The sequence below is a fragment of the Argopecten irradians genome, chromosome 8 (assembly GCF_041381155.1).
Source record: "Argopecten irradians isolate NY chromosome 8, Ai_NY, whole genome shotgun sequence".
In the NCBI taxonomy this organism is placed as follows: domain Eukaryota; kingdom Metazoa; phylum Mollusca; class Bivalvia; order Pectinida; family Pectinidae; genus Argopecten; species Argopecten irradians.
In genome coordinates this window covers 20,278,532-20,298,908 of record NC_091141.1, presented here as the reverse complement: position 1 = coordinate 20,298,908, position 20,377 = coordinate 20,278,532, and the positions used below count along the sequence as shown (strand labels likewise).

General features: G+C 36.7%; 1 protein-coding gene across 1 annotated transcript; it reads right to left on the bottom strand.

The window, feature by feature from the left end:
- Window positions 1-7,398: 7,398 nt before the first annotated feature.
- On the bottom strand, window positions 7,399-10,311 carry LOC138328816 (piggyBac transposable element-derived protein 4-like). The gene is made up of 4 exons (XM_069275549.1): window positions 10,112-10,311; window positions 9,564-9,840; window positions 8,352-8,760; window positions 7,399-8,035 (listed from the first exon to the last, which is right to left on the bottom strand). Exons 1-4 carry the CDS (start codon window positions 10,282-10,284, stop codon window positions 7,545-7,547), a joined length of 1,350 nt encoding a protein of 449 aa, XP_069131650.1. The 5' UTR covers window positions 10,285-10,311; the 3' UTR covers window positions 7,399-7,544.
- Between the last annotated feature and the right edge of the window lie 10,066 nt (window positions 10,312-20,377).

Here is a 20,377-nt window from a genome sequence, read left to right as displayed (position 1 = left end):
CCCCAAAACGTACACGCCACCAGACTACCATGGCAGGCAACCCCTTATTCAGGAGCTACCTCGGCATATCCAGGACCTATTTCACACTAACACAGACACAACCCCAAAACGTGCGCGCCACCAGACTACCTTTGCAGGCAACCCCTTATTTAGGAGTACCTGGCGTATCCATGACCTATCACACACGGACACAGACACAACCCCAAAACGTGCACGCCACCAGACTACCTTGGCAGGCAACCCCTTATTCAGGAGCTACTCTGGCGTATCCAGACCTATCACACACTAACACAGACACAACCCCAAAACGTGCGCGCCACCAGACACATTTGCAGGCAACCCCTTATTTAGGAGCTACTGGCGTATCCAGGACCTATCACACACGGACACAGACACAACCCCAAAACGTACACGCCACCAGACTTCCTTTGCAGGCAACCCCTTACTGCGTATCCATTACCTAGCATCACACTGACACAGACCAACCCAAAAAACATGCACGCCACCGGACTACCTTTGCAGGCAACCCCTTATTCAGGAGCTATCGGCATATCCAGGACCTATTTCACACTAACACAGACACAACCCCAAAACGTGCGCGCCACCAGACTACCTTTGCAGGTAACCCCTTATTTAGGAGCTACTGGCGTATCCAGGACCTATCACACACTGACACAGACACAACCCCAAAACGTGCACGTCACCAGACTTCCTTTGCAGGCAACCCCTTATTTAGGAGCTACTGGCGAATCCAGGACCTATCACACACGGACACAGACACAACCCCAAAACGTGCACGCCACCAGACTACCTTGGCAGGCAACCCCTTATTCAGGAGCTACTGGCGTATCCAGGACCTATATCACACACGGACACAGACACAACCCCAAAACGTGCACGCCACCAGACTTCCTTTGCAGGAAACCCCTTACTGGCGTATCCAGGACCTATCATACACTGACACAGACCCAACCCCAAAACGTGCGCGCCACAAGACCACCTTTGCAGGCAACCCCTTATTCAGGAGCTACTGGCGTATCCAGGACCTATCACACACGGACACAGACACAACCCCAAAACGTGCACGCCACCAGACTTCCTTTGCAGGCAACCCCTTACTGGCGTATCCATGACCTATCACACACTGACACAGACCCAACCCCAAAACGTGCGCGCCACCAGACACCTTTGCAGGCAACCCCTTATTCAGGAGCTACTGGCGTATCCATGACCTATCACACACTGACACAGACACAACCCCAAAACGTGCACGCCACCAGACTTCCTTTGCAGGCAACCCCTTACTGGCGTATCCAGGACCTATCACACACTGACACAGACCCAACCCCAAAACGTGCACGCCACCAGACTTCCTTTGCAGGCAACCCCTTATTCAGGAGCTACTGGCGTATCCATGACCTATCACACACTGACACAGACACAACCCCAAAACGTGCACGCCACCAGACTACCTTGGCAGGCAACCCCTTATTTAGGAGCTACCAGGGCGTATCACACACGGACACAGACACAACCCCAAAACGTGCACGCCCACACTACCTTGGCAGGCAACCCCTTATTCAGGACCCGTATCCAACCTATCCACAAACGTACACAGCCAACCCTAAAACGTACGCGCCACCAGACTCCTTTGCAGGCAACCCCTTACTGGCGTATCCAGGACCTATCACACACGGACACAGACACAACCCCAAAACGTGCACGCCACCAGACTACCTTGGCAGGCAACCCCTTATTTAGGAGTACCTGGCGTATCCATGACCTATCACACACTGACACAGACACAACCCTAAAACGTGCGCGCCACCAGACACCTTTGCAGGCAACCCCTTATTCAGGAGTACCTGGCGTATCCATGACCTATCACACACTGACACAGACACAACCCTAAAACGTGCGCGCCACCAGACACCTTTGCAGGCAACCCCTTATTCAGGAGTACCTGGCGTATCCATGACCTATCACACACTGACACAGACACAACCCCAAAACGTGCGCGCCACCAGACACCTTTGCAGGCAACCCCTTATTCAGGAGTACCTGGCGTATCCATGACCTATCACACACTGACACAGACACAACCCCAAAACGTGCACGCCACCAGACTACCTTGGCAGGCAACCCCTTATTTAGGAGCTACTGGCGTATCCAGGACCTATCACACACGGACACAGACACAACCCCAAAACGTGCACGCCACCAGACTACCTTGGCAGGCAACCCCTTATTTAGGAGCTACTGGCGTATCCAGGACCTATCACACACGGACACAGACACAACCCCAAAATGTGCACGCCACCAGACTACCTTGGCAGGCAACCCCTTATTCAGGAGTACCTGGCGTATCCATGACCTATCACACACTGACACAGACACAACCCAAAACATGCGCGCCACCAGACACCTTTGCAGACATCCCCTTATTCAGGAGTTTCTAGCACCAGTACTTTGTACAGTGCCGATCTCAATCCCAACGCAAGTTAGAATCCGCAAACGTAGACTTTGAGCAGAGTATCCAGCCCCATACATTGATTGATTGATGGGGCTTAACTTTTTTTTAATGTTTCAACAACGAACTTAACGTTCTTGTCCCGGTTATCACCGAGCCTAGGAAACAAAAAAGCCTCATACATTGTTGGTTGTTTTAAGTCAAGATTTAGGTTATAACCTCTACTCGAGACCTCACCTCCTCCTTTCTCAACACGGGCTTGGGCCGGCTACGGCCTGATTGATTGATTGATGGAGCTTAACGTCCTGGTTCCATTTACAACCGAGCCTAGCACACTGCCCCCTTGATTGATTGACAGGGCTTAACCTAGGCCACTCTGCCCCACATGTTTATTGATTGATTGATGGGGCTTTACGTACTTGTTCTTACTTATGTGATTCATTATAAGGAAAGATTAATGTTCCTTGCCAGTGGTATTAGTTCATTTGCATATAATAACTTGTAATTCTAATCTCCTGTTCAAATTCATAATAAAACAACCTACATGAGGCTATAAAATTACTTTCTATAACCTATCATTAAGTTATTTAATCGGTTTAGTCAGAAATATTCCGATATTTTTTAATATTCGATTTTCCGCGAAAACAAACGTATCGGATTATCTCTGACTAAAACGTTTAAATTAGATTGAAGGGGAAGTCACTCTAATCGCTCTCCACTAGGACGTTGCTTTCGATGTCACAAGTCAGAAAGCGCCGGTGATTTTGGATTAAAATATTGCGTTTGAATATATAGACATCGTTTATATATTTTGAAATGGTATGAGTATGATTATGGATTATCGGAGGATAGATGCGTGACTATGACTCTAGGAATAAAGGTAACCTATTGTGAAAAAATAACTTTAATCGAGGCGGGGATAAAATTCCAAATGGCGACTGTCGTCCCTTTCTCTGTAGTAAATGTCCCGATTTTTAAAATAATTTTTCAAATCACGTTTTTTTCTGAAAAAAATTACATGACTGTCATATATATTCATAAGTCCATCCTCAAAATACAAAAAATATGTATGACAACATCCATTTTCATTGAGTTAACCCCTGTGTAGCTTGCTTTGCTTACCACGAGGTGTCGTACAGGACACTGGTCACTGTACACGACACTGGGGTAGTATCGGACGTAACACAGGACGCAGTATAAGTTATAGGTATGACGGTTGGCTAGTCAAACGATATTGGGACAGGGGTACTTTCCAGTCCCGTGTATATATCCAGTTGTGAAAAGATATTGTAAATATTGTTCAACACGTCGACCAGGTAGACGAAGAACCAGAATAAGAGGCCCAGTGGGCCTTCATCACTAGTCATTTTATTCCAGCACTGCAAATGTGACATTATTTTATATATACCTAAATCTGTACTGTGCTTCTAATACAAATGCGAAGCACAGTTTAGTCATTAAATGATGAAAGCGATCCTATTGTCAAACACATCCTAGTTGTAAAAAATGGTGTTTAATTTTTTTTGGGGGAAAACATCATTGCGAACAATGAAGTAGGGAACTCCATTGTGGATGATGATACTTTCAAGAAAATGTCGGATGAAGCTATATGTTTAGCTCTAGAAATCGGACATGCATCTACAAATTCAGATTATAGCGGCACATTCTGCCCCATATACTACGTTTTAAAAATGTTCATCAGCATCACATGCCAGCACTGCAAGAATGGTGAAGGAGTCCAAAACTTGATGGCACTGTGGTATGCATGTACCCAACAAAGTTTCAAAAGAATTCAACAAGTAGCGCAGCCTCATCAAGATTCCGTAGCCGATGAAGCCATGATGACGATCTGACATATACTGTAAAGCGGGATTAGGCCCATTGGTTATGACATGTCTGGGAGATAACGAAGAGGTACTACACCTCTTTACGCCACCCAGTAGGGGATAAATCATTTATACCAATTGGATTTATTGCCTCCCCTTGGGTAATCTGCTAAATCAAAAAACTAATTAAAACATAAACTCTCCCTTCACAGTTGCCTTTCTGTTTTTACCATTGACTGGTTGGATGGCTGGGCGTTATGTCCTATCAGCAGCTAGGATCATTTATAGACGACTTTCCATGTGTGCAGTGCGTTGCGTGTGTGAATGCCTGTTTTGGGAGACTGCAGTATATTCGTGTTGCATTTCCTTATAATATGCGTTGCCGTGATTGGTCGGTTGATTACATTAATGTCCTATTAACAGTTAGGGTCTGGCCAGAACCCAGTGCCTCCCTCACAGTGGAGGCAAGGTCAAGGAAGACGTTAAAAAGTGAGAGGAATAGAAAATATAAGATTTCATTTAGTCACCTTTTGTGAAAGCAAACATCCAGCCGATTGGGCTTCCGAATCCTGGTAAGACATGTATAGGATATCGGGGTTCTACGGAAGTGTAACATGTTCACATAGGAAAATATTTTACAGTGTCCTTGAATATCAATATTGTGTTTGGCGGTCGTCACATAGATATGACAACCGCCATAGAATTATTTATCCTTTACAGGTATTTTTGCATTTCCGAAAACTAGGCTTGTAGGAAAACTAGAACAATAAAACATGGTCTATGTTTTCTTCAAAATGAACTACATGTACTATAAAAGCATTCTGTAAAATTGAAATGTTTTATATTACCGTCATATATACATAATGTAGTTTCTTTATACAGTGTATTGTTAGCTGATGAATAATTGTTAAAATTCCATTTGTTGCATTCTGTAAAATTGAAATGTTTTATATTACCGTCATATAAACATAATGTAGTTTCTTTATACAGTGTATTGTTAGGTGATGAATAATTGTTAAAATTCCATTTGTTATCTCATCAGCTGATGCGATTTTTGGCCGACTTCTAAATATTAAAACTATTTGTTTGTTCCCTGTTCGTCATACTTCATTAGCGATGCTTTTAATATCATTCAAAGAAGTGATGACTTCCAAGAAAAACAGTTAAAACTATTTATAATTATAAGAATGAAATAACTAAACAATCGACTTGGATAACCAAAGATGATGAGAACGAATTAATTTCAAGTAGACATCAATGCAAACAGTCAAAATTGTACATTTTGCTGCCATGATAGAAAAGGTGACTTTAAGGACTTTATCTTTTTCATTATTTTTCATTATTTTTTTTTCTTACTATACAATAACGTCTCCATTGACTGTCCGATTTTACTGACGACTGTATTGTCCAATGTGACCGAGAGATGTGTACTAGTCATTGTTATCAACATGATGCTTTAGTGGAAACTAAAGAGTGAAGCTATTACGAGGAAAAACAACGCGAAAATATACCACAGTCTTCCAAAACATGTAGCACTCAACACACACAAACGGGCGTTGCGTTTGTTTCCTATCATTCAGGTAAAGAGGAAATACTACCGAGATTACATAATACATTCATCGACTATTATCATAACTATTTTTTTTAGCTGAATACTTTTGATATTCACACTGTTGTTCTATTTGCGTATAATTTAAAAACTTCGGCAGGAACAAGATACACAAGTAAATCTACACAACGCTGATTTGGAAAAAGTAGACTTAAATGTACTTAACAACAATGAGGGTGCTAATGTTAAAATGAATATATTTTCAATTTGATAACACTGTTATGATAACATCCCAAGAGATTTGCCATCTATAAAAAAAAAATAAATATCGTCCAAGTACGAAACCAGGCCATTTTCTGTGGACGATGGCACACGAAATTATGACTTCACATAACAGATAAAGCTAATAGCCGATCATTGCACCCCTTGAAATGTCCATCTGTTCTGTGTACTTACAATTATATTAAATATTCAAGCGATTGTTCATGGAGGTTGCAACGGTCCAGTGAATAAAACAATGTAAGTACAGAATGTTTTGTCATATCTGTATGTCATTTAGTTTCTCGGCAAGCCTCGGGTTTTACAATATTTTGTAATCCTCAGGTAGAATATCCCTATCCTTCATATCCACATATGAAAGAGTCTTATAATCTTATTTATCACACTTTTGTCTTTGATAATTGACGTTTTGCACATGCGAACGTATTGAGAAAGATATCATAGCTAGCGGTGCATGTTTTATAATACACATGATTAAATTCTCAAAGAACAAAGACAAGAGGATATGTTTATAACTGACCTCTATCAGGAGGTCTCACGCCCGTCCACCCAAAAGACTAGATCGTAATATGGTATGACGAACACAGACACAGAGGTAATGTTTACATTTGACACCCATCATTTTTAACAAAAATGAAAGCACGTCGCCCCGGTCGGGATATTTTTCCGTTTCTTTATACAATTGTTAATTTAAAAATTGTTTGAATCATATATAAATATAAAACATGTATTTATTGTTTACATTTTCCCAAAATTCTATGAAAAACAACAATATACACGTAATGTTGCATCAAAATGTAAACAAAGCCATGTGTTTGTTTAAAAAAGTAGTCCTTTTACGTTGCATAGAACATTTTCTTACGCAAGTTCAAAGTTCAATGTTACCATGCAGTTATGGTAAACAAAATCGGCTAGTATTAGCGTATAGTGACCAAGCATAGCAAGTGTAAATATATAACTATGGACATGTACAAAAAGTAGATTGGAATATGTACCGGTATTACGGCACAAATACCAATATAATATGTAGATGTTAAAAACATATGATGAATGTCATACAACGTTACAATGGGGAAAATATAGCCCGACTGGATACTGGTATTTTTCACCAGAGTTATCAACCATAGTCAATAATAATCTAAATTACAGAAACTGCAGTGGCAATACAAACGTCTTAATCCTACATCGTTTTCCTGTATGCCATCTATAGACCAATAATTGGACTAGTAAGATATTGCCTTTTACATTTACACTAATTTTGGACTGCACAGTATCGTACTATATCTCAATACATGCATTGTGTCTTTCTAGACACTGCCTATGTACGCCTCTGTTACAAAGGGAACAGACGGTCCTGCTCCTTCGCCGAATCCCCCTACCGTGACGTACACGCGAGGAACATACACAGCAGTCCCTTTCCTTACCGCGGGGTAGGAGAACTAAGTTCTGACGACGCTGTCGACGTGCGCGCCTGGGAACGACTGGCTGCTCGCGACCCGACAATGACTCGACGACCTGCATTATAAACTGCAGTCGACTTAACACCGGGCGGTCGGTGGTGTGTTCTCTGTAAAGAATATATGCATTGAGCATGATTCTGTGCAGAATGTGAAGGAAGACCTTTTTCCATACTTTTTTTAGTTTTCCTTTGTTTACCATAGGCACTTAACAAACCATCGTCCATATCGATAGCGCCCATATTTCGATTGTAGGCAGTGATAAGTTTTGGCCGCCCACTCGGAAGGTCTTGTGCAGGGAGGGCGGTGGACAGAAGTCGCACTGGCTTCTTTCCCTCGTTATCGCGTGATGCGACACACAGAAAATGGCCTCGCCTCATGTACACAGCAGCCCCTGGCTGGGGATCAGCATTTCTGACAGTTAAGGGCATTGGTCTTGTTTTCCTCAGTGTACCTTTTACCAAACGAAAATATGATATTTTACTAATGATTTCTTAATTCCATAACTTAAAAACCAACTGAAAACAAAAACAAAATTGACGAAAAGATATAATTATCAAGTTAAAACAGAAACAAGTTAAATGTGAAAGTGGAACTTGTGAGAAATCCGAATATATAAACAATATAATGGTCCGTCCCTTATCTAAAGGATATGCATGTAGTTTAAAATAGATTACGGTAGGTAAACATTGCAGTACAGAATTACAGTTATTATTAACAAACAATATTAATTCTGTGTAATAGTTTAATTATCTTTATTAGATCCTCACCCGTCAAATATGTGTTGTGCTGTAAAAGTACATGGCCAAGATGGATTGATGTGAAAAAACTATCACAAAAGATGTGATAACCACGACCAAGTAGTGAAGCTTCCTGTAGTAATTGGACTACCACGTTGGTACCCTGTAGCTCACCACGTGGAGTGGGATCGAACAGTCGGCCTCTGTACACTGACATCTGCAGCACATACCCTGATGACGACTCGCATAACAACCATAACTTTACGCCGTATTTGGCAGCCTTTGAGGGGATGTATTGTCTCATGACACTGTGAGCTTTCGTGCTCACTAGTGATTCATCAACGCACAGTTCCCTCTTTGGAATTACAAAGCGAAGGAACTGCCTGTTGACGAAATTCACAAGTGGTCGAAATCTGGAGGCAGGGTCATATGCTGCATGCTGAAATAGAAGAAATCAAAATAGCAATCCCATAATAAACTACTATGGTGAAATTGTACAGGTATTATTAGCTTTGTACATGTATATTGGGTGATCGGGTGGTGTAGTGGTTAAGTCACTCGCCTTTCACCTAGCCGGCCGGGGTTCGATCCAAGGCACGGACGTGAACAGGTCAGAGGTCACCTACCCGATACGTGGATTTTCTCCGGGCACTCCGGTTTCCTCCCACTCCAAGACCCCTCGCGCGCTGTCACCCGGGCCATCGAAAGTAATTTGTATTAAGTTTAGCAATCGATGTAAAAAAAATAAAATTTCTGCACAGTACAGGTATCATTTTGGAAATGCTGTTAATCCTGAATAAATAAACATGTACGCACAGCCAAAATACCACACGATAACAACCTCACATGGGATCCCTAAATAGGAAGGTTGTACTGCACATGTATATAGATGCCAGTTATTACACTAATAATGACATAGACATGTATTGATATCTGGGTAGATATGGGAGTTTCCCACCTTTTTTGTTCATAAAAATAAAGTGAAGTGATTGCCCAATCATCAGACGACACTAATTAATTATTACTAGTAATATTTGTACAATCGTCCTATAACTATATAGCCGCACGTGATAAAGTGAGGTAATAGAGATAATCTAAGCAGTTCATGGTGACGATTTGGCGCGTTAGATAGGTACATGTGAAGGCTTAACCAAGGATATTTTAATACAGTTTCAGACATGTACTAATAATACTATAACTACATGTAAATAACTAGGGAATGTTTGGGTGTATTTTATTTACCTCTCTTCCAACCATTTGCTGATAGTCCGTGATATGGATGAATTTCAAGATATTTTGAAATCTATTTCTTGACATTGTCTGATGAAACCAATCGGACCGCTGACTTGGAAGCCTGGAGTTCCAATAGTGAGGAATAGATGGTTTCCTTACTATGCTCATGTTAAAAAAGATTGACAGAAAGGCTTTTAATTCCGACAGAGTGATCTTTTTCCAAGAACGAGCCCTAGCATGGCGCCCAAATTGATGTTGATTTTGCTGGATATGGTGGTGAGCGTACCTGAAAATATGAAAACACCTGCCTTAGCCGCATGCAGTTTTTTTTAGATAGATTCTCAGTTTTTAGTTATGAAGAGTAACTGTTAGCTCAGTGGAATGATATACTGTAAACAGAGATACAGTAAAGAAGATAGATCTATATCTAATGTGTTCAATAGTTGTACAGAACAATAGTGGTATCAATGGAATATTAGATGTTAAAAGCGAAGAAAAAACGTATACAGTATATATACTGTAGTGGTAAAAAGAACAAAACAAATGTCAAATATTACCTGTTTGTATGGCGCATGATTTCTTTCATAAGCGTCTCAGGAAAAAGAAGCATGAAATACGTAAAAGGCCGTGAATCCCCGATTGGCATGTTTAACAAACGCGGAACATCATGGAATACAAGACCCTTGTCGGGTTCTGGTGGAAACGCCCGTACCCATGGAACAGCCATCATTACAGGTGGTTGAGAGCAATTATGACGTCACGCTTGTTAATGATTCAAAGCCAGTAAAGCATATATATGTAATGAAACGCTTAACACTATTTCAACATTACATTGACTTTAAGTACGTTATAACCAGTGAATTAAAACATAGTTGTGATGTCATCTATTGTTGTTTCTGTACTTTAACTCCAGGATTTTGGGACCATTACCTGTAACTGTCCTATATGGTACCTTTTAATGTCTTATATGTGACTCTAATATAAGACTCTAATATAAGACAGTAAAAGGTAACTTATGGGAGAGTTACACAATGAGGGTGAGTATATGTCTCCGGGCATAATCCTATAATTATGTTAACACACAACCTGCCGGAATATTCCATAATTTTTAAATCCAAATAACGAATAAAATCGTTATAAAATCCCCACACAATGAATATGAAGAGAATTCAATCCTCTATTGATGCAGAATAAAACATCCACAGAATGTCTGTATATATCCCATATCAAGTTTTCCTCCTTATTACTAATTCACCATGCATTTTATACTTATCTACAGCATTAACTCCAATTTCCGCTCTGAAAACCTTGTTTTTGTACACCCCTTTTGATTTTAAATTTCCAAATCATCTACACTGTAGTTTTACACTTACATTTTGATTTTGATTTTGTTTCAACAATATTTCAGAATTTCACCTAAATCTCATTGGCTTGTTGAATGAAATTGCACAAGGTATAAATAAATTCAAGATTGTCCCTAGAGAGGTCCTCTGATTTCAATGTAAGTTGTGGGGGCACCGACTGTTTTGAACAAGGCTGGAAAATCACTATTATCATTTTAGCAAGACGCTTTCAAACAAACGCCTAAATTGCAAGTCTAGTTTCATATGCCATTTCTTGACCACATCAGGCATTGGACAGAAATGTCCTTTTAGCAATAAAAGTCACTAAAGTCACCTTATTATATCGCTTAAATTAATATAAGAAAGTATCCTTCCATCACTGTCGGTGGACATGGTTAAAGTCAATTTACAGATAGTTGTCCAACCCAAAAGCATGCTTCATGCATTCCGTTCATGAATGCTATCTATCACATATAACACAGGCAAAGGTAATTCTATGTTGCCATTGTCTATTTTCATTTCAACCAATTTTATTGAAACAATCAAAAGGATTGGGCAACAAGCTATGCCTATATAAGCCCTTTCTAGCCAGAAACTATAATCTAATTAAAGTATATACATGTAAGAAGTTGATTAAACAACATCTTAATTAAACAAATTTGGTATTTAACAAAAGAATATTATAATTACTATAAATATGCCATGTATTATACTCTTATGGATATATAAGTTTGGGAATAAATTTCAAATTGGTATTTTTATATATAATATAATTGTACAAGGGAGATAATTCATTAATAGACTGAATAATATTATAGTAGTAAGACAACAACCAGTTATGCATTATAACAGACCAGTAAGCCACTGAAAACTTTTTCTCAGTTTTAATGGGTACATAATCCTGTGATTCTGCCTGTGTCTGGGACTGCAAAAGTCCATAGCCAATTATTGGCAAAAGCCCCTAATACAGGCAAATCCTAGATTCGCACCAAATAACACTGGAAAAAGAGAATAAAGCTTAGTACCATCATGATCGTGATTTAACATAAAAGATTCATATATTAAGATGATTTTTTATAGAAGTTCTGATCGCCATCACTACCCACCATCGCCATACAGGAAGTTTATAAACAATCATAAGAATATTTGAACATCATTTGGATTTTTGGATATTTGGAAGACCCAAATAATATCAAAAATGGTGTACATGGGTGTACAGACACACCCACACACACCCACATACATGTTTGGATATATAAATAAATTAGATAAGTCGTTTGGTATTAATTAAAAAAATTGAAACACATTTGAATATATTTTCATTAACTTCATCTGGGCAATGTATACAGCCATTAAGTGCTGCAGTAAGGGAATTATGTAAGTGGTTTTTTTTAATATAGTTTCAGGGTATCAATTAATATTTGTCTTTCATTAATAAAGAGTGCGCATTCGAATAAATAATGGAAAACAGTTTCTTGTGGGTATCCGCACTCGCAATTTGGAAAGTCTGATAAGTGATCATTGAATAAGTCATAATTAAGATTACTAGCATTATTTCTAAGTTGACAGACAATGATGTTTAATTTTCTAGGTCCATAATTTTGAAAAGTGATAGTTACTTTACATACCTTTTTGTTCTGTTTATTCATTAGGTTTTTGAATTGTGAAAGAGTTGGTGCATCAATAAGTGAAGTGTCTAATTTATTGTAATCATTTAATGTAGATGGGAAATAACTGTTAGAATAACTTTCAGTTCTGCAAAGAGGTGGATTAAATATTCTGTTTTCTCTCAATTGATATCTATTATTTATATTGTCATTTATGTATGGATTTATAATATCTTTTAAGTATGGTGGTGAATCAGAGTTTAAAATTTTATACATAAGAGACAGCTTCTTTTTTGTCGCCTTTCGGCTAAGGTTTCCCACTGTAATTCATTATAAATTTTTGAATGTGAAGTACCTCTACGTAGGCCAGTAATCATTCTTGCTGCATCTAACTGTATTGATTCTACAAGTGATTTTTCAAATTCTGTACAGTTATCCCAGACTTCACTTGCATATTCTAGAATTAGCCTAATATAAGTTGTATACATCATAATTATAGATTTTCTATCAACTGAGTTTTTAAGATTTCGCATGATGTGTTCTGACCTGCCTGACGGACCCCCACTTTTCCCCCCCAACTTCTTTTGTATGACCAAGGTTTTGACATTATTATAAATATGTTGTATACTTAAAATTAAAGTTTCAGTTTTAGATGCATTAAATTTCAAATCCCACTTTTTAGCCCAATTACTAACGTTTTGTAAACCATGTGAAAGTTTTTCTGCTGCTTGAATTGGATTATTATCTATAATTACATATATTGATGTGTCATCAGCAAAGAGTTTGATGTTTTTATCAACTTGGTCTGTTGTGTCATTTATATATAGAAGAAACAAGAATGGTCCGAGAATAGATCCCTGAGGGATTCCAGCATTTACAGTATTATAGTTTGAAAAATGACCTTCAGTGGAGACTCTTTGTTTTCTTTCAGATAAATAGTCTTTAAACCAAGAAAGAATTTCACATTGATACCATATGATTCTAATTTATGTAGGAGGCCTGTGTGCCATACCCTATCAAAAGCCTTGCTTATATCATAGAATACAAATCTTAATTTCCCTTATCTAAATTACTGATGATTAAATGGTATATAGATAATAATTGATTAGTTATAGAGTCACTAGGTAAGAAGCCGGATCGGTGTTTAGATATGATTTCATATTCAACTAGATAATTGTATAATTTTTTAAAAGCTATGATTTTGCTAAAGCAGGATGTGATTGAAATTGGTCTGTAATTAGTTGCATCATTAATTGAGCCTTTACCCTTATAGATGGCATGGATATTTGCCATTTTCCAAGACGAAGGAATTTTCCCAGTTTGTATTGTTTTGTTAAATAGTAATGTTAGTGGTGTAGCAATAGAGGTTTGAAGTCTTTTACTTACTTTTGGAATCATTTCATCAGGACCAGGAGGTTTTTTGATACCAAGTATATTAAGCCGATCAATCACATCTTGCTCTGTTATAATCATGTTATTTAACAAAGAAGGAAATGGATCAGGAGGGGGAGGCTGTTCTAGATCAGGAGAAGAAGTTGATATAGATGTAAAATAAATTGGATGTTGTATACCGACTCCATCATGGATAAGAGGAGGTATGCTCTCAGATTTATGTTCATTTTTCAGAACTGATTTAGCAACTTTCCACCATTTAGATGGGGGAAAAGATTTATCACATAGAGATTTTTGTAGATTTTAAAGTAATCCTGTTTTGCAGTTCTAATCAGATTAATTGCCTCATTTTGAATATTTCTAAAAAATTTTCCAATGTACAGGATTATTACTGTTTTTTGCCTTTTTATGGATTCTATTTTTTTTTTGGCGAAGTATCAATCTAATTTCTCTATTCATCCATGGCTTATTATCAGGTCTAATAGTTATAATTTTTGAAGGTATACATTCATCCATCTGATTAAGAATAGCACCTGTTAGTAGGCTGTTAAAACTTTCAGTGTCATGATTTTGAGTCAATAGTTTCCAGTCAATTTCACTCAGAGCTGTGTTCATTTTTTCAAAATCAGCATCATTATATAATAATTTTTTTCTTTTTATACGAAAAATGTTTAAAAACTGAATATGATATGTTAAAATGTAAAGGTGAGTGATCACTACATAATTGAGGACTGACGGATGTATTCTGAGTCAATCCATTATTATTTGAGAAAATTATATCTAAAGATGTGGAGCTCTGTGGTGTTATTCGAGTTGGTTCTTTTATCAGACTAGACAGATTATATTTGGTTAGTAGCTTATAGAGGTGAGAGGTGGGTCTAATTTTAACATGTCTACATTTATATCCCCTGTGATGATAACATCTAATGAGGTATTTATCACCTGTGGTGATAACATCTAATAAGGTATTTACTGCATGATCTAACATAATATCTAATTTGTTCCAATATTCTACATTAGCATCAGGTGGTCTATAAATACACCCTAACAAAATTTATGATTTTCAATACAAATTTCAACCCAGATAATTTCAATGTCGTTACTCTCCAAATCATATCTCCGTTTTGTTATAACACTGTTTTTATAATAAATTAAAATACCTCCACCATTACCAGCTACTCTGTCTCTTCTATGTGGTGAATTAGGGAAAGAGTCAATCAATAGGCCAGTGCTTGGTATACTACTGTTGAGGTGTGTTTCAGTTAGACATAAGGTATCATTTTCTAAAAATTCAGATTCTATAATGTCTAGTTTATTACGCACAGATCTGACATTAAGATGGGTGATTTCTAGATTTGATAAGGGGCCTGGATTGAATTCTATGTCAAGGCATCTTATAAGTAGAATAGCAAGGATACAAAGACAGTATACAATGTTTTTTTTATCAAAATAAACTGATATATGTATATACATGTACATACAGTATTGCCATTGTCTATATTGGATTTGTCATGGTTGAATGCACATTGGTAGAGTTACCTGAGCTCATAGACAAAGGCAAAAAACTGGCTTATATTAGAAATAAAAGTGTACTTTATTAACACAAAGACTTGCTATGTTACTGATGGTCCTCGATACAGTTATTTCTCCAACATATTGTACAGTTTTCGGCTTATCTCCATAACATATCTTTGTTAATTTCACTGAAGTAGATACTGCTCAATTCGTTATAACAAATTTTTAAATTGTGAAAATAATTACTTCTTTTTTTCAAAATGTATGATAAAAAGTTTATGATATGACAATTTTGATATCACACCCTTTATCAGCCCTTGACCTGATATCAACCCTCGGGCCTGCGCCTAATAAAAACTAAATATGATATGTTAAATTGTAAAGGTAAGTGATCACTACATAATTGAGGACTGACGGATGTATTCTGAGTCAATCCATTATTATTTGAGAAAATTATATCTAAAGATGTGGAGCTCTGTGGTGTTATTCGAGTTGGTTCTTTTATCAGACTAGACAGATTATATTTGGTTAGTAGCTTATAGAGGTGAGAGGTGGGTCTAATTTTAACATGTCTACATTTATATCCCCTGTGATGATAACATCTAATGAGGTATTTATCACCTGTGGTGATAACATCTAATAAGGTATTTACTGCATGATCTAACATAATATCTAATTTGTTCCAATATTCTACATTAGCATCAGGTGGTCTATAAATACACCCTAACAAAAATTTATGATTTTCAATACAAATTTCAACCCAGATAATTTCAATGTCGTTACTCTCCAAATCATATCTCCGTTTTGTTATAACACTGTTTTTATAATAAATTAAAATACCTCCACCATTACCAGCTACTCTATCTCTTCTATGTGGTGAATTAGGGAAAGAGTCAATCAATAGGCCAGTGCTTGGTATACTACTGTTGAGGTGTGTTTCAGTTAGACATAAGATATCATTTTCTAAAAATCCAGATTCTATAATGTCTAGTTTATTACGCACAGATCTGACATTAAGATGGGTGATTTCTAGATTTGATAAGGGGCCTGGATTGAATTCTATGTCAAGGCATCTTATAAGTAGAATAGCAAGGATACAAAGACAGTATACAATGGTTTTTTTTTTATCAAAATAAACTGATATATGTATATACATGTACATACAGTATTGCCATTGTCTATATTGGATTTGTCATGGTTGAATGCACATTGGTAGAGTTACCTGAGCTCATAGACAAAGGCAAAAAACTGGCCTATATTAGAAATAAAAGTGTACTTTATTAACACAAAGACTTGCTATGTTACTGATGGTCCTCGATACAGTTATTTCTCCAACATATTGTACAGTTTTCGGCTTATCTCCATAACATATCTTTGTTAATTTCACTGAAGTAGATACTGCTCAATTCGTTATAACAAATTTTTAAATTGTGAAAATAATTACTTCTTTTTTTCAAAATGTATGATAAAAAGTTTATGATATGACAATTTTGATATCACACCCTTTATCAGCCCTTGACCTGATATCAACCCTCGGGCCTGCGCCTAATAAAAACTGAATATGATATGTTAAAATGTAAAGGTAAGTGATCACTACATAATTGAGGACTGACGAATGTATTCTGAGTCAATCCATTATTATTTGAGAAAATTATATCTAAAGATGTGGAGCTCTGTGGTGTTATTCGAGTTGGTTCTTTTATCAGACTAGACAGATTATATTTGGTTAGTAGCTTATAGAGGTGAGAGGTGGGTCTAATTTTAACATGTCTACATTTATATCCCCTGTGATGATAACATCTAATGAGGTATTTATCACCTGTGGTGATAACATCTAATAAGGTATTTACTGCATGATCTAACATAATATCTAATTTGTTCCAATATTCTACATTAGCATCAGGTGGCCTATAAATACACCCTAACAAAAATTTATGATTTTCAATACAAATTTCAACCCAGATAATTTCAATGTCGTTACTCTCCAAATCATATCTCCGTTTTGTTATAACACTGTTTTTATAATAAATTAAAATACCTCCACCATTACCAGCTACTCTATCTCTTCTATGTGGTGAATTAGGGAAAGCGTCAATCAATAGGTCAAAGCTTGGTATACTACTGTTGAGGTGTGTTTCAGTTAGACATAAGATATCATTTTCTAAAAATCCAGATTCTATAATGTCTAGTTTATTACGTTCAGATCTGACATTAAGATGGGTGATTTCTAGATTTGATAAGGAGCCTGGATTGAATTCTATGTCAAGGCATCTTATAAGTAGAATAGCAAGGATACAAAGACAGTATACAATGTTTTTTTTATCAAAATAAACTGATATATGTATATACATGTACATACAGTATTGCCATTGTCTATATTGGATTTGTCATGGTTGAATGCACATTGGTAGAGTTACCTGAGCTCATAGACAAAGGCAAAAAACTGGCTTATATTAGAAATAAAAGTGTACTTTATTAACACAAAGACTTGCTATGTTACTGATGGTCCTCGATACAGTTATTTCTCCAACATATTGTACAGTTTTCGGCTTATCTCCATAACATATCTTTGTTAATTTCACTGAAGTAGATACTGCTCAATTCGTTATAACAAATTTTTAAATTGTGAAAATAATTACTTCTTTTTTTCAAAATGTAAGATAAAAAGTTTATGATATGACAATTTTGATATCACACCCTTTATCAGCCCTTGACCTGATATCAACCCTCGGGCCTGCGCCTAATAAAAACTGAATATGATATGTTAAAATGTAAAGGTAAGTGATCACTACATAATTGAGGACTGACGGATGTATTCTGAGTCAATCCATTATTATTTGAGAAAATTATATCTAAAGATGTGGAGCTCTGTGGTGTTATTCGAGTTGGTTCTTTTATCAGACTAGACAGATTATATTTGGTTAGTAGCTTATAGAGGTGAGAGGTGGGTCTAATTTTAACATGTCTACATTTATATCCCCTGTGATGATAACATCTAATGAGGTATTTATCACCTGTGGTGATAACATCTAATAAGGTATTTACTGCATGATCTAACATAATATCTAATTTGTTCCAATATTCTACATTAGCATCAGGTGGTCTATAAATACACCCTAACAAAAATTTATGATTTTCAATACAAATTTCAACCCAGATAATTTCAATGTCGTTACTCTCCAAATCATATCTCCGTTTTGTTATAACACTGTTTTTATAATAAATTAAAATACCTCCACCATTACCAGCTACTCTATCTCTTCTATGTGGTGAATTAGGGAAAGCGTCAATCAATAGGTCAAAGCTTGGTATACTACTGTTGAGGTGTGTTTCAGTTAGACATAAGATATCATTTTCTAAAAATTCAGATTCTATAATGTCTAGTTTATTACGCACAGATCTGACATTAAGATGGGTGATTTCTAGATTTGATAAGGGGCCTGGATTGAATTCTATGTCAAGGCATCTTATAAGTAGAATAGCAAGGATACAAAGACAGTATACAATGTTTTTTTATCAAAATAAACTGATATATGTATATACATGTACATACAGTATTGCCATTGTCTATATTGGATTTGTCATGGTTGAATGCACATTGGTAGAGTTACCTGAGCTCATAGACAAAGGCAAAAAACTGGCTTATATTAGAAATAAAAGTGTACTTTATTAACACAAAGACTTGCTATGTTTTAAGTTAGAGATAAGCCTCAAACTGCACTGACGGTCCTCGATACAGTTCTTTCTCCAACATATTGTACAGTTTTCGGCTTATCTCCATAACATATCTTTGTTAATTTCACTGAAGTAGATACTGCTCAATTCGTTATAACAATTTTTTAAATTGTGAAAATAATTACTTCTTTTTTTCAAAATGTATGATAAAAAGTTTATGATATGACAATTTTGATATCACACTCTTTATCAGCCCTTGACCTGATATCAACCCTGCGGCCTGCTGATATTGCGGTCTCGGGCTGATAAAGGGTGCGGTATCAAAATTGCATATAATAACCTCTAAACAATGAATACCATGTATTTCAATTTGAATATTTCAAATTGAATACCTTATATCACACATAAATGCCTTTTCTCTCATACCTGTGGGTGTAGTACTCGTTTATCTCGTGTATTGCACTCATGTCGTCAGAGATTTATTACATAGTTAGCCCATAGGTATTTAGCACACTGGTAAGTCGAAGACTCACTATAGACTAATAGGTATCTATATATTAGTCTGTAGTGGGTCTTTGACTTACCAGCGTGCTAAATACCTATGGTTAGCCATGCAATAAAACCTCGTGACGTCACGACAATAAAACTACTGCTTTCGCTTTAAAGTTGAACTTCATTTTCACAAACAGGCTGGTCATACAGTAAAAGAGGCAAACAGCAGATTTGTGTTAGATATATTACGCTGTATTCACATATAATTATATTTTTTTGTTTTCGTACTCAATCCTTCAAATGTACTTTCTGATTGATAGAAACCTTTTCTTCACACTACTATTTAGAAACAACCCGAGAATCGCGCGGAAGATGATTTATCGGAAAGTAAAAGGAATAGTACGTTTAAACGTATATTATGATATCATGTAGTCTGATTTTTTAAAAATAAGCATTGATGTCACTATTTTTTAACTTCATCGGGTTATGAAATAAATTTAGTTTGCAAACTTTTTGTGAGAATCCGCTACGCTCCTTTTATACACCGATACAGTTAAAAAAATAGCGACATCAATGCTTTAATGTATAACTGAGCTGCAGTCACGACTTTCTTAGAACTTATTGCTACAGCTTAACAAAATGGCGGAATATTTAATTGTGAATTAGATTGGAATAAAATAATTTATTTACATGTATGAGAGAAAAATATTCTATCATACAAATGTATGTGGATATGAAGGATAGGGATATTCTACACCCAGGATAACAAAATGTTGAAAAAAACCCAGGCCTGCTGATG